Genomic DNA, 13,376 nt, shown 5'->3' on the forward strand with positions numbered 1-13,376 from the left:
AGGGAAAGGGGGGAAAAAAAAAAGGCGCCCAAAGGGTTTTAGCACGACTGTGGATCCCGGAGCAAACTTCGCAAGGCGCCCCTCCCCACTCCAAAGCCCCAGTCTCTAGAAGTCTCAGCAGGAGCTTGTTGGGCTGAGGCCACTCTGACGAATAGAAACCAACTGTGCTGTTACAGGTTAGGGAGCAGGTGGAGAAATCGAGCATAAAGAATTACCTACGCCCTGGCTGAGCCTTTTACCGCTGTGCCAGGCGCCGCGCCTGGTCTCCCTCGACTAACAGGAATGGAAAAGAATATCGGGCTCTAATTCCTAACCCCCTTTCCACTGCGCCCCAATTCCTGTCCCGGCACCACGTCCACCACCTGCGGCGTCCAGCCTCTTCCCTCGCGGGCGTGCTCGAGGAGAGAGCGGCGGACCTTTATTATCTGGGGAGCACCTGCCAGGTGGCGGGCCCGTGTCCTAATGTGCGCGTGGTGCCCAGCTTCACAAAGCGCGCGGGCAGCACCACCCTCGTCCGGGAACGGCTTCTGGTAGACCGATCACATCACAGGGGACGAGAGGTGGAGAGGGGCTCCGGTTTTGAAAGCGGGCAGCAAAGGCTGGCACGCCCTCCTTCTCCCCGTGGGTTTAACCCCCACGGGATTACCAGGTCGAAAGAGCAAGGGCCAAACGCCGCAGGGAGGGAGCGAGGGAGGGAGGGGAGGCGAGGAGGGGCGCCGAGAAGGGGCGTGGCCGGCGCTCAGAGGGAGGGCGCTGGGAGGAGGGGCTGCTGCTCCGCGCTCGCGGCTCTGGGGGCTCGGCTTTGCCGCGCTCGGTGCACTTGGGCGAGAGCTGGAACCTGGAACGGAGCTCCGATCCCAGAGCAGCCACCGCGATGAGAGGCGCTCGCGGCGCCTGGGATTTTCTCTGCGTCCTGCTTCTCCTGCTCGGCCTCCAGACAGGTGGGAGAGCGCGGCGGACACCGGGTTCGCGCCCCCTGCCGCTGCCTGTGCCCCTGAGGGCTGCAGCTCTCTGGGGTGTGTCCGGAGAGGTGGCCGCCGGCCCACAGTGCCCCTGCGTTTCAGCCTCCTGGCAGATCGAGGCGTCCCGGGGACTCTCCTGCGCCCAGCCTCGCTCACCTGCGGGAGGATCCCCCAGTCGCTGGTGCTAGGGGCGCTGAGCTGGGGTCTCCCAGGCAAGAGGGCAACGAGTGGGGTTAGGCTTGAGCTAGGTGCAGGCTGAGGGCGCGGGCTGCTTGCAAGTTTGGGGTTGCTTTTGTGCGAAGAGTGCGCAGGGGCAGAGGCGGGCGAGTCCCGGGTTTGCACCCCGAGCGTTATCTCCGCGGTGCGTGGCGCGGCCGCTTCTTCCTTTTGTTAAAAGTTGCGCTTGTGTGACCGGCGCACTGGAGGACTGGCCCGCAGGTTCTCAGTCACGCCGAGGGCAAAGTTGGAGAGCTTTTTTTTTAGCTCTGCGGCTGCTGCTTTCCAACCTGGCGCTCTTTGTGCCCCAGAGCTGGGGACCGACCCACTGCCGCCTCTGCTCGTGGCGCCACCCGTGGACACAAGTCGAAGGCCGCGGCGTCCCCCAGCCCACGGGTTATGCTTTTGCACCGGGTGTCCGCCGAGTGCGATTCTGATGTGGCGGCTGCAGAGGTAACTTGGGCGCCAGGGCGTGTGGAAAGCAGCCGCTAGGTTGCAGACTTTTTGCTTTTGTAAATCTCGTGCTGGAGGCTTATCCTTTTCTGCCGCGGTGCTGTTTCTTTCCTGCCACGCGCCTCGGTGCTGCCGGAGGCTGCGTTTGCAGCCTGTTCTTGGGAGAGACAGGGACGGTGCGTTGGGACACTGAGGTCCCTGACCCCGGCCGTCTGCAGCGCTCAGCCGGAGAGCCCGGCCAGGCTGGCGGGGCTCTGCAAGCCCCTCGAATCGGGGTCTGCGACCTGTAATCGCAGGTCCCTGTTTTCTTTGGGAATTCTGAGATTCACAACACCCCCTTCCACGTGATAGCTATACTTAAGGGCCGCCTGAGATGGAGGTGGGGATGGGGTAGGTGGGAGATGGAGTGGAACTTTCTGCAAATCCTCCTGGGATCTTAAAGCTGTTGTGAAAATCCGGTTATATCTGCGCGGGAACTTAGGTGTTAATGTTGAGGAGGAGGATTTCTGGAAGCCCTCAGTCAGATTCCTTTCCCTTCTTCCCTTTTTTCTGGGTGTTGCTGGTGCGTGAACCATTGCAGGTGGCCCAACCAACCCCTGTACTGCTCTCTCCCAGGTCACTGAAAAAAACCCAAAAAACCTTTAAGGCTACCCTGATGATGGCTAGAAAGTGAGTTTGAACTGGAATTCAGGGGTTCCAAAGGCAGCAAGCATCGCAGTGAACTATAGTGGGACTCTGGACTACCGTTCAGTTTTCCCATGAAGTCTCAAGATGCAGCCTCCGTCTTCCAGGTCTTGTAAGGCATTGTGAGGGCTTTCCTGTGGGGGAAGAGAGGCCTTGCATCTGGACCCCTTTGTGGTAGGAAGGATCACCAGTGAGTGGATTCCGTGATGGATTTGATCGCCTAAGCTTCAAATGATAGGTTTGGTCCTTAGGTCTTTGTGCTGTGGCAGTTTTAATTTCAGTTAAGGTATGTGAACCGGACGCAGTAGGGCACTAGAAAGATAAACCACACAGAATGGTTCTCTTTGTAAAAATTAAATGAATCAGTTGCTTCCTTCTTCCTCATAATTAGCCTGCTCCATCCAATAGATTTTTTGGCAAAGGGAATTTTACCGTCTGGCTTCTGGGGGAGGGAGGCGCAGTATGGTGTAGTGAGAAAGCCTCTGTGCTGCCCTCTGGTTTTTCTTTTCTCAATGATTTATTGGCTGTGTGCCCTTGGGCAGGTCGCTTAAATTCTGGGGGGCCCAGTATCCTCAAGAGGACAGTGAGGCATCTTCATTGTGAAGGATCCTTTGGGTCCAAAATTCTCCTCTTCCAGTGTTCTGAGTGTAGGCTGTACACTTCTTCTGAACTCTTTACCTGATTCCTTTCTACCTCCTTGAAATTCCTCTGCCTCTCCTAGTCACAGGGTCCAACCACTTGGTCATATCCTATTGATCTACCCCCGGCTAAAGCAGGGATGTGTGGCTTGTGCTTTCCTGTCCTCAGTCCACATGTGCTCACCTACAGTTTCACTCTGAGGGCTAGGAGGTACCATCTTGGCAGCAACTCCCCCTCCAGTATTTACAACGCCTGTGCTCAGCTGGATGAACCTGCAGGGAGCAGTGAATCATAACCTTCCCCTTGTTCCTGCAGGTGTGAGGCTAGCGTCATTCCCAGCAGCTGGACACATTCTGGATTATTATCCTGCTGGAAATAATATGATGGTCTTATAAAGGGATCCCAGATAAGTCATTTATCCCCATTCTGGCCTTTCCCACTCATCCACACGTTTGTTCTTACGACTTTATAAATCATGTATGCTGTGCCCTTGCAATATGTTTTTCTAGGCGCCTGAAATTTCACATTATGTGTGTGTTGTACATAGTTGTTGCTCTTTCATTGGAAACTGTGTGCATGGCCCTGTGCTGGGACCATTACCTGACATTTCCCGTTCTCTCAACAAGCATCAGAGGCAGTACTGTCACCATCCCTATCGGTTTTTTTTTTCCCCCTATCGTTTTTATAGCTGGAAGAACTGGCTGAGAACAAGTCAGTTCCCAGAATAATCAGCAGTGAAGCCTGAGGTTGGTCCCATGTGCCCAACTGTATATCTATTGACACGACTTACCAGAATCAGTTGTAAAGTGAGATTCATTTGAAACTATTTAATGAATACCTATTATATGCCAGGCGTTGTTGGAGGTTCTGGGAAAACAGGATGGCCAAGGTCATTATCTTCCCAATTTTCATGAAAAAGATCTAGAATTGCCTGTCTCATGATGTCTGAGTTAGTGTGTTCTCAATTTGTGGGGAACTATTAACTGAGGGGGGTAGTCATTAAGTTATAGATTTCCTCGCGGGAATGTAGGCATTTGACCCTGGGTATGAGGGCTTTTTAGGTGTTGGCTGTGCCATTCCAGTTAGTCCCTCAGAAATGAGGATAAGCTGTCTCTAAAATGATGGTGTAAGTCAGTTGAAATATTTTTCCACCCCCACTCCAAAAAATAAAAATGGTCTTAGCGTTATATACTTGTGGCATACTTATGAAAGAGAAAACCCCCAGGAATGGGTAATACCACGGGCCATTCACTGTGGGTGAGCACGATGAGATAGACGTAAGGGCAGGATGCCACTCATGTAACCTTTTTTCTCCCAAAACAAATTCTCTGTCAGAAACGTGCCAAGTTTTTTTGTGGGCTTCCTTTGGAGTGCATTTACGTACAGATGTTGTTGTGGTGATGGATTTTGCTGCTGTTGTTGACAGCTGCTAAAAGTTGCCCATAGGATTTTGACTCATTTCCTCAAGTCTCCCCCAGCTGATTAAAGAAGGACACCAGGAAATGAGCTGTGGTGTCCTGAGCGGAATTCTTAAAGCTGGATTGCAGTGTGGGGACCCCTCAAAGGCAGTGGCTGCAGCAGCATTTTGTCTAGAATGCATTTAGTTTTAACAGTCCACAGGCTAGGGCGTGGGAAGTGCTTTATTTTGTCGCATTCCTATGTGGTAACTTACAAAAAGGGGTTGAAAGACATTTGAAGGAAAGTTAAATATGCAAAATTTCATAACTTGAATACATATTTTCATGTCTGCAAATCCAGAGTGACGAGGGGCCTACAAGAGGTAGTAAAAGTTTGAATCTACACCAAATCCAGGGTAAATCTTTGTTGAAAGTAGAGGGGACTTGTGAGTAAGCCTTGTCTAGCAGCTCTTCTAACAGGAGACAGCCAGTCTTTTGACTTTAGACTCTTAATAAATAAAGAGAAGTTGCAAGCTGATAGCGCAGGGACATGTTTTGTTTGGCCCACGTGATGCTTTTTTAGAAAACATTGAGGGAATATTTAAAAATAGGGAGCATTTATATCAAGAGATCTCTTGAATTGAAAACTCTACCCCTTTAGATAGGACCTATGCTCTTCCGGTTGCTTTAGGCAATACCTCTTTCTACTGCCAGCCCTTAGGCATTAAGGCATTTAGCTTTGGGCCCTGATTAGCACAGGTGGCACCACACAGGTACCTAAAGGCAAGAGCACAGGCCTGAGGAGTGAAGATAGCCTCTCTTTAGTCTGCTGACAGCCTTGCGGCCTTGGAGCAAGTTGCTTAACCTTGCTGAGCTTCACTTTTTCATCCTAGTTTTTAGCTGTGTGAGTTTGGGAAAATTACTTAACCTTTCTGTGCCAGAAATGTGTTGCTACATATAAAGTTTTTAGAATGGTGCTGCCTGGCAAGCTCATAGTTACAAGGTCAATACGTATTAACCATAATTATTATCTGTGAAATAGGAATTATTATTATCCCTAAAAATGGGAATAATGCCTACTCTAATATGATTGCCCTAAAGGTTAGAAAGATTCTTATAAAGATGCTTGGCACAGAGTCTGGGTTAAGAATAGGCACCTAAGTATGTCGAATTTGACTATTCTCTTATAACCCTTGCATGCAGGTACCAATAAGTACTAAGTTGACAGGTTTTAAATTGAAATAAACTTTAATTTTTGTCTTGAGTTTTGTATAACTTTTGACATAACAGTTGGGAATCACTAGTCTTAAAGATTGAATAGATCTTGAGGGTGTGTGTGTGTGTGTGCGTGTGTGTGTGTAAACCCAGGAGACTTCAGTGAAAACATTCATACCTGCTAATTTTTCCATTCATCTTACGCTTTAGCCTTCATGCTTACATTTTGGTTATGACACATTTTTGTTAGGTTTCTTCCAATCCATACCTTTCTGGCAGCTAGGTTTTCAACACTTTTGCAAACTTTAAAGTTTAAGCTAAATTGTTATTCAGGACCTGTGGCGTCAGAGTTAAGAGCTTGGGCTCCGAAATTGACAACCTGGGTTTTTATCCACTGCGGCCACTCGCCAGCTGTTTGATGTGGGTAAGACCTTTTATGCTTTATTTCCTCATCAGTGAAATGGTCTGACGGCACAGGGCTACTGAAAGGAGTAAATGAGATTATGCGTATCACATGCCTCGCACAGTGTGTCTCTCACAGGGAAAGCACTCACTCTATCAGGTGGATTTTTTGTTTTTTTATTTTTTTCCCCCTTTTTCAGCTTTGTTGCTTAGGGGGAAAATTTTTGAAATGGTTTAAAACCAGATTATATAGACGTATTTTTTGGTGTTTAGATGAAGTGTATACATTTAATGTCTAGTTTTTTTTTTTTTTTCTTTTTTAAGTCCACAGTTAGTGGTAATGTATACTTTCTTCCCTGGCTCTTTATTTAACCTTATTCTTAGCCTGCTTTCCACCAAAGAGGATACAGATTTCTGGATAAGAGTTTAGGAGGCCAAGGGTCTGTAAATGGCCATTTTCTCAAGGTGAATAAGGAAGTGTAGCTTACATGGGGTCTCTGAACCCGACTGTGTTTCCTTGAAAATAAGACCTAACGGGACAATCAGCTCTAATGAATCTTTTAGAGCAAAAATTAATATAAGACTGGGTGTTATAGTAAAATAAGACCCGGTATTATATGATAGGATATATTATATTACATTAATTTTTGCTCCAAAAGACGCATTAGAGCTGATTGTCTGGCTAGGTCTTATTTTCAGGGAAACACGTTATAAAGTGGCATTGAAAGCTCCTTGAGAGTCAGGAGCTTCTCCGTGACTGCCTTGACGAGGAGTGAGGGACCCAGCTGAACTTGTCCTATTGCCCCTGGCTGGACATTCAGTGGTGCTCAGTAAATATTGGTTTACCATCTCTCCTCTTCTCCAGCACTTGCACAGCACTTTGAACACAATAAATGCTCAGTAAACATTTCGGATTTAGTTTAACAAAGGTTAATCTGTCAGTCTCTATGCCTTGATCCTTGCCAGGGACTCCAGGTACTGGCTAGGGGTGGGGAGGGGCGGAGTAAGAATATTGCCACTGATTCAAAGTAGAATTGGTGCGTTAAGAAGAGCAAAGTGCTTGGGCAGAATTTCAGAGGAGAGGTGTTTTTGTCTTGAAGGGCAGGTGATAGAGATTAGGAATCGGGAAAAGTATCCATGTGGGACATAATATTTGAGATTAATTTCTAGACCTTAAAAGAGGGTAGAGCATCTGTAGTTGAGGCTTCACTTGGAAAAAGTTACAGAAACGGAGCAAAACATTAAGATCTTATTTGAGGCTTGTCCAGTTTTTCAGCTGGTGTGATGGCCGTGGTAGGGGAAGAGGCTGGAAAAGTGGGCTGGAGGAAAGGTATATTGAGTGTTGAGTTTGGTCCAGACTCTGAAAAAAGCTTTGAAGTCAAGGCTAAGGTGGAGGTGACCCAGTGGTGGCCCTCGGGGTATTGCTGACTGGTCCAGGGCTGGGGGCTCCACCATTCCTCAGTGTTAAGCCCACTCCCAGCCCTGTCAGAAAACTTGGACACTCCCTTTATGTTGGCAGCAGAGACTAAGGGAGGGGGCGGGTGTGTGTTTAAATCTTAGTAAAATACACCTAACGTAAAGTTGGCTCTCTTAACCATTTTGAGGTATATAGTTCAGTAGTGTGAAACGCAGTCGCAATGTTGTGCAGCCATCTCCAGCACACTTCTCATCTTGCAAAACTGAAACTTTGTACTCGTTAAACACTAAATTCTCCATTCCCCTCGTGCCACCCCCCCCCCGCCGTCCCCCCCCCCCCCCCCCCCCCCTCCCCTGTCCCCTCCCCTCCCCCCCTCCCCCGCAGCCCCTGGTAGCCATCTTCTACTTTCTATCTCTATGAATTTGACTACTCTAAGGACCTCATATCAGTAGAATCATTCAGCATTTGTCTTTGTGACTGGCTTATTTCAATTAGCATCACGTCCTCAAGGTTCATCCATGTAGTAACATACGTCAGAATTTCCTTCCTAAGGAAATACACACACACGTAGAAATCACATATTATCCATTTATCCAACACTTGGGTTGCTTCCCCCTTTTGGTTATTGTGAATAATGCTGCTATGAATACGGGTGTACCAATATCTAAGGGAGATTTCTGAGGGGCCTCTTTTCGGGGGGTTAATCTCATGGCTGAGAGCTATGTGTTGATGGGGAGCTGGGCAGAGGGACAATCAGACTCTTTAGCTGGCCTCTGGGTGAAGGGCTGGGGGCCTGGGTGTTGGGGTGCATGCTCTGGAAAGAAGAGAGACAGGAGGAAGATAAAGGCAGACTTAATGCACGTGGAGATTTACTTTGGATGCATAAGGCACAGATGAGATCGAGGGGAAGGGGAACAGGAGATAATTGCGGGCGTGGGTAACTGGGAGAACTGGTGGGTATGACGGAATTAACAGAAGTAAAGCCAAAAGGAGCAGCAGCCTGTTTGGGGGCGGAGGGGTATGATGTTGGACTCTGCTGTGCTTGTTCATCGATTATTTACAGGCCACATTTACTTGAAATTCAATTCCACAGACATGATGGTAGACATGAAAGAAATTCTTCTGAGGGTCAGGCCCAGGTAAGAAACAAAAGTAAACCCCAAAAGTCAAGGAACATGGCTTTATAATATTGGTAGAATTTGGAGATTATACAATACAGAATTGTGTGTTGTGTACCAGTCATATAATGAAAAGTAAATTTTTATGAGGAGAAATATATGGTAGGAAGATAATCCTGCATTTATTCTCTGCAGTAGGCTGTCTTAAAGGTGTGTTTATTGGTTTTCTCAGAGAACAAAAATGGACATTTTAGATCTAGAAGAGGACATAGAGTTGATTAAAGCTTTGGGAAGGAGGCCCTTTGAAGGCAACTAAAAGAAATTGGATTTATTAAGCCTGGAGAAGATACCGTGAAGGAAGTTTTAGTGAACGACAGTCTTCAAATATTTGTAGTATGTGAGTGAAGAATGGGACAAAATGAGAGTAGTTTAAATTGCCCAACTGGGAAATAGAGTTTTTTTTTTTTTTTTTTTTTTTTTTTTTTAAAGAAAATTCTTTGATTTGAAGTGTTGGAAAAGACTTTATTGCATTACCAGAGCGAGTTATGGGGTCTTTGCTACAGGTATGAGGAAAGCCAAATAATTGTCATTTTGAAATGGTTAGGTCCTGCCCACCCTAATTGGATCGATGACCCCTAAGGGCCTGTCTGAAATCTTTTTTAAATAAAATAACTGGCTCTTTTTCTTCACTTCCTTTTTTAGGCTGTGGGTTACAGTGTTTCTCATAAATTCTGGGTAGACTCTAACATGATTCACTACTCTTTTCACAATTTTTGGTTATATTGAAAATAGCCAGTAAAGAACCCACGGCCTAAAAATGGGTTATTGATCTATTGGGGGTTTTGTGTGTGTAGAATGAATTGTGCAGTGTGATCACTTAAGCTGAGTGCCAAAATGAGAAAAACAAAGGGAAGTTTGAGGTCTGGAGACCTATTATAATGAGCCCTAACCTAAAAATGATTGTGCTCTGTGATCAGCCAACTGAGTGATCACTTTGAGTTAGACCCAGCCGTGCTGCATGTAGGCCGAACGACCTGTAAGCACGGAGGAAGTCCTGTTTCCTTGATTACTCAGGGATGGATTGTTCACTCTGTGGCTTACCCACCATCCTGACTTCCCTTCCCTCCTGTTCTTTCCCTTTGGTCATGTCATGCTCATGGCTTATTGGCACATATGAGATGAGTTAGCCGTCTAGTAGGGGAAAGGGGTAGAAATGAAATGGCAATTCAACGGCTTCTAGTTTACACTTCACCTGCCATGTCAGAATGTATGATGATGTCTGAGAGGTGATCCCTGCCTTTAAGGAGCCTAGTAACTGTGGGAAGAAACGTGCTGGGCAGATGCTAACATAGTAAGATTTGTAATAAGATTTAAGTAACATCCTGGTCCAGGAGCTTGGATACGTACGAGCTTGGATCATTACCATTGGGTTGGCGGAGTGGGCATCACTTCTGTAGTATAATGGCTGATTCAAAGGAAGATCTGGGACCCAAGTTCAGTCTTGAAGAGTCGGACAGGAATTTGCCAAGGCGTCAACAGCAAAAGCAAAGGGTTACAGTTAACCAAAAGACTCCTGTAGAAAGAGTCTCTGTGGAGACAAGTGGAAGATGAGATACGATAGTTTTTAGGGTACTTGCATTTATATTCTTTAGTAATTGCAGTATTTCCTACAATGTCATGCGTGATGAGATTTGTGTAAGTGTAATTTGGTCAATTCGTTGCTTACTCGGAAATAACTTTCAAAAACGGAAAAGTACAGATCTCACTTTTTCATGTGTTACAAAAGTTATACGTACTATGCAAATCTAGAGTAGGTTTCAGAATATGTACTTGTGTTGCTTTTAAGTCTAGGGCTAATTACAGTCCCACCTCCTCACCTCCAGTCAAGATGACAGGTTTTGTAGACTGAACATCTGATAGTGACAATAAATGATCTTTGATTCTTTGCTTATTAACAGATTTTAAATATTTAGTAAAGTGATAAGTGATAAGCCGGGTATTTAGCAGTCTGCGTAAATTAACTCATTAAAACAAACAGAAAAACAAACAACCCAACCCAACCAAACCAGCAACAAACAAAACCCCCACGCCTTGATAAGGGTCCCGCCTTGATAAGGGTCCCACGTGGCTTAGGACATCTGGCGATTCTGCCCTGGGTTCCCCAGGCTTGCATGAAAAGGTAATTAAGGGCACTGGTTACTGCTCATTGCTTTGGGGAGAAGATGGCTGTTTGTGGGAGGCACAAGTCTATCATTTGAGGAAAAGGTGTGAGTGATGGCACTTGCCAAGGAATGCCTTGTTCTTGACCGAGTTGGGGGCGATAAATAATAAGGAAAGTGAGAGTTACTTGTTTTCTTGTATTTTTTTTTAAAGATTTTATTGGGGAAGGGGAACAGGACTTTATTGGGGAACAGTGTGTACTTCCAGAACTTTTTTCCAAGTCAAGTTGTTGTCCTTTCAATCTTAGTCGTGGAGGGTGCCGTTCAGCTTCAAGTTGTTGTCCTTTCAGTCTTAGTTGTGGAAGGTGCAGCTCAGCTCCAGGTCCAGTTGCCCTGTTCTAGTTGCAGGGGGCACAGCCCACCATCTCTTGCAGGAGTTGAGGAATCGAACTGGCAACCTTGTGGTTGAGAGCCCACTGGCCCATGTGGAAATCTAACCGGCAGCCTTCGGAGTTAGGAGCATGGAGCTCTAACCGCCTGAGCCGTTGGGCTGGCCCCTCTTGTATCTTTTAATATTTTTTAGTGAGGCAAACCATCCAGCTGTATTTGGTTTTACCCTAGGTGATTCAGGTTATTTTAGAGGGTGTTAAAACAACCCTGTGCTGCCAGTAATTTACATATAATGGCTTAAGTAGACTCTTAAGCCGAGGATGCTTAGCAGGTTAGAACAATGGAGTTATCACAAAGAAGTCTGGAAATTATTTGGTGTCTCTTTTTTATTGGAAAAAAGTATTTATAGATAGGGATCTAATGTAGATTTGGCTTCTGAGGAAAACACATTTACTGGAGATTTTAAAAGTGATAGGTGGTTGGTGGCATTTGATTATCTGTTATTTGGCTAGTGCACATTTATAAGACAACAAGACTTAATGTTTTTAAAAAATTGAGAATTATTCTACTTGGAAAGACTATGGGTACTCTTAAACTGATGACAATTCTTTTTAGTTTGTAAAGTGTTTTAAATGCATTTCCATTCTAATTTTCCCAATGTAGATGTGTTTTTTAATGACTGACATTGAATGAAGGTGCTTTGGGAAGATTTTTCATTTTCATGTGGCCTGATAAAACCACATGGACTGCTCTTCAGGCCTTTTGTCATTAAATTAAAATAGAATTCTTAACCCAAAACATGTCTTTAGAATAACCACTTGAAAATGGTTAATTGGGATGTTTAAATGTTTTTGTACTTACTTTAGTATAGTCCGTATATTTACTGCAGGAAATAGTAGACAAGTTTTTAGCTCAACTAAAATGCATGAGTTTTATAAAAACGAACCCCCCTCCTGCTTTTTAAAATAAACTAGCATATATAGAAGGGTTTATGCATTTTTTAGTAGACACGACTGTGTAGCCTAATTTACATTCCAGCCTTTTCAAGGGATGTTATTTAAACTGATCACCTTAGGTAGGGACAGAGCCCCAGAAAGCAGTTTCCAGGCTCTTGGCCTCACATAGAAAGGTGCTGGCTCAGGTAGTTAATGGCCATCAACTGGGATTGGATGGCCATCAGCTGTGGCTAGTCGGCCGTCAGCTGTAACCAGTGAGCTATTGGCCTCTAATATAACTGCTGTGGCTACGCTAACAGAAAAATGGGGGCTAGCAAGAAGATGGTGGCTGGCAAGCGCAGATTGCAGTTAGGACGGCGGGTTGCGGACAGTGTGGCTCCAGCTTCCTGTGTCTCCAATCCAGCCTCCAGTGAGACTATAGTGGTGTGACTCCCCTACCTATGGCTCCGTGGGTGTTCCTTTTTGTCCTCACCATGTCCTGCGTTCTTATGTGGGGAGCGGGAGCTGAGACCCCGCAGGCCGCCCCGCGTGACACCTTAGTTTCAGAATGACTGCCTTCTAAGGAGAGGCTGGCCAAGGGAGTGGATGCCAGGAAGACCTGTGGCCTGCCATCAGGTGAGGCAAGTCTAAGGCAGGTGCCCTCCGCTTCTTTCTCCATGACCCGAAGCAGCAGCTCTAGCTGTACAACTGTCGTGCTTAAGATTTACAGCTTCATTCTGCTGGTACCTTCTAGTATCTTTTAAGCTGACCCTATAACAGGAATTCATAGGTGCCCAAATAATGATTGAAGTGTGTGGGGTATAGCAGTGAGTCCATCAGGCAAAAATCCTTGTCCTCTTGGGACTTATGTTCTAGTGAATTCTTTTTATCTCATGAGCCCAGGCCCACAAAGAGCCCAGAAAGAAAGAAACAAAATAGTCTACGGTCTCATAGAAAGCAGCTTAATTTAGATTTATTTCAGTTCTGTATTATGGCCAATTAAGGAAGGACGCAGAGAAAGGCAAGGTTTCTCAGAGGGTCAGGAGGGCCTGGGTTCAAGACGGAGAAGGAGGGGCCTGAGAAGGCAAACCAGAACAGGAAATGAGCGAGATGGACAGGCAATCAATCAGTAGGAGCTTTTTGATATTTGTCACTTCATCGTGAGCCTCGTGAGCATGTGTTCCAATGCTGGACTTACTGAAGGGCGTGCGATAAGTGTGTACAACACCAGGGGACACAGACAGGTGTCTTCACCGTCAGGCCTCTGTGGAAGCCTTTAACATGGCAAAGTGCTCTGCACGCCTGTAGGTTTGGAACCGTTTTTCTCAGAACGTACCAGAATGCTTTTTCACAGCTGAGAGAGACACGTCAGGGGTCCAGGCTGAATGC

At 46.2% G+C, this 13,376-nt stretch overlaps 1 protein-coding gene across 6 annotated transcripts in view; it reads left to right on the forward strand.

Annotated features, from left to right (window-relative positions):
• The first annotated feature begins 789 nt into the window (after positions 1-789).
• Positions 790-13,376, forward strand: part of KIT (KIT proto-oncogene, receptor tyrosine kinase) — an 80,345-nt gene continuing 67,758 nt past the window's right edge. For 5 of the 6 annotated variants that reach the window (XM_033106418.1, XM_033106420.1, XM_033106419.1 and 2 more), the window contains exon 1: positions 790-941. In XM_033106418.1, coding sequence (XP_032962309.1) covers positions 875-941 — 67 coding nt within the window. In that variant the 5' untranslated portion in view covers positions 790-874. Of the gene's footprint in view, positions 942-1,376; positions 1,632-13,376 lie in introns of those variants that run through there. The other variant, XM_033106422.1, reaches the window with a different exon arrangement.

This window comes from Rhinolophus ferrumequinum, chromosome 5 (assembly GCF_004115265.2).
Source record: "Rhinolophus ferrumequinum isolate MPI-CBG mRhiFer1 chromosome 5, mRhiFer1_v1.p, whole genome shotgun sequence".
NCBI lineage: Eukaryota > Metazoa > Chordata > Mammalia > Chiroptera > Rhinolophidae > Rhinolophus > Rhinolophus ferrumequinum.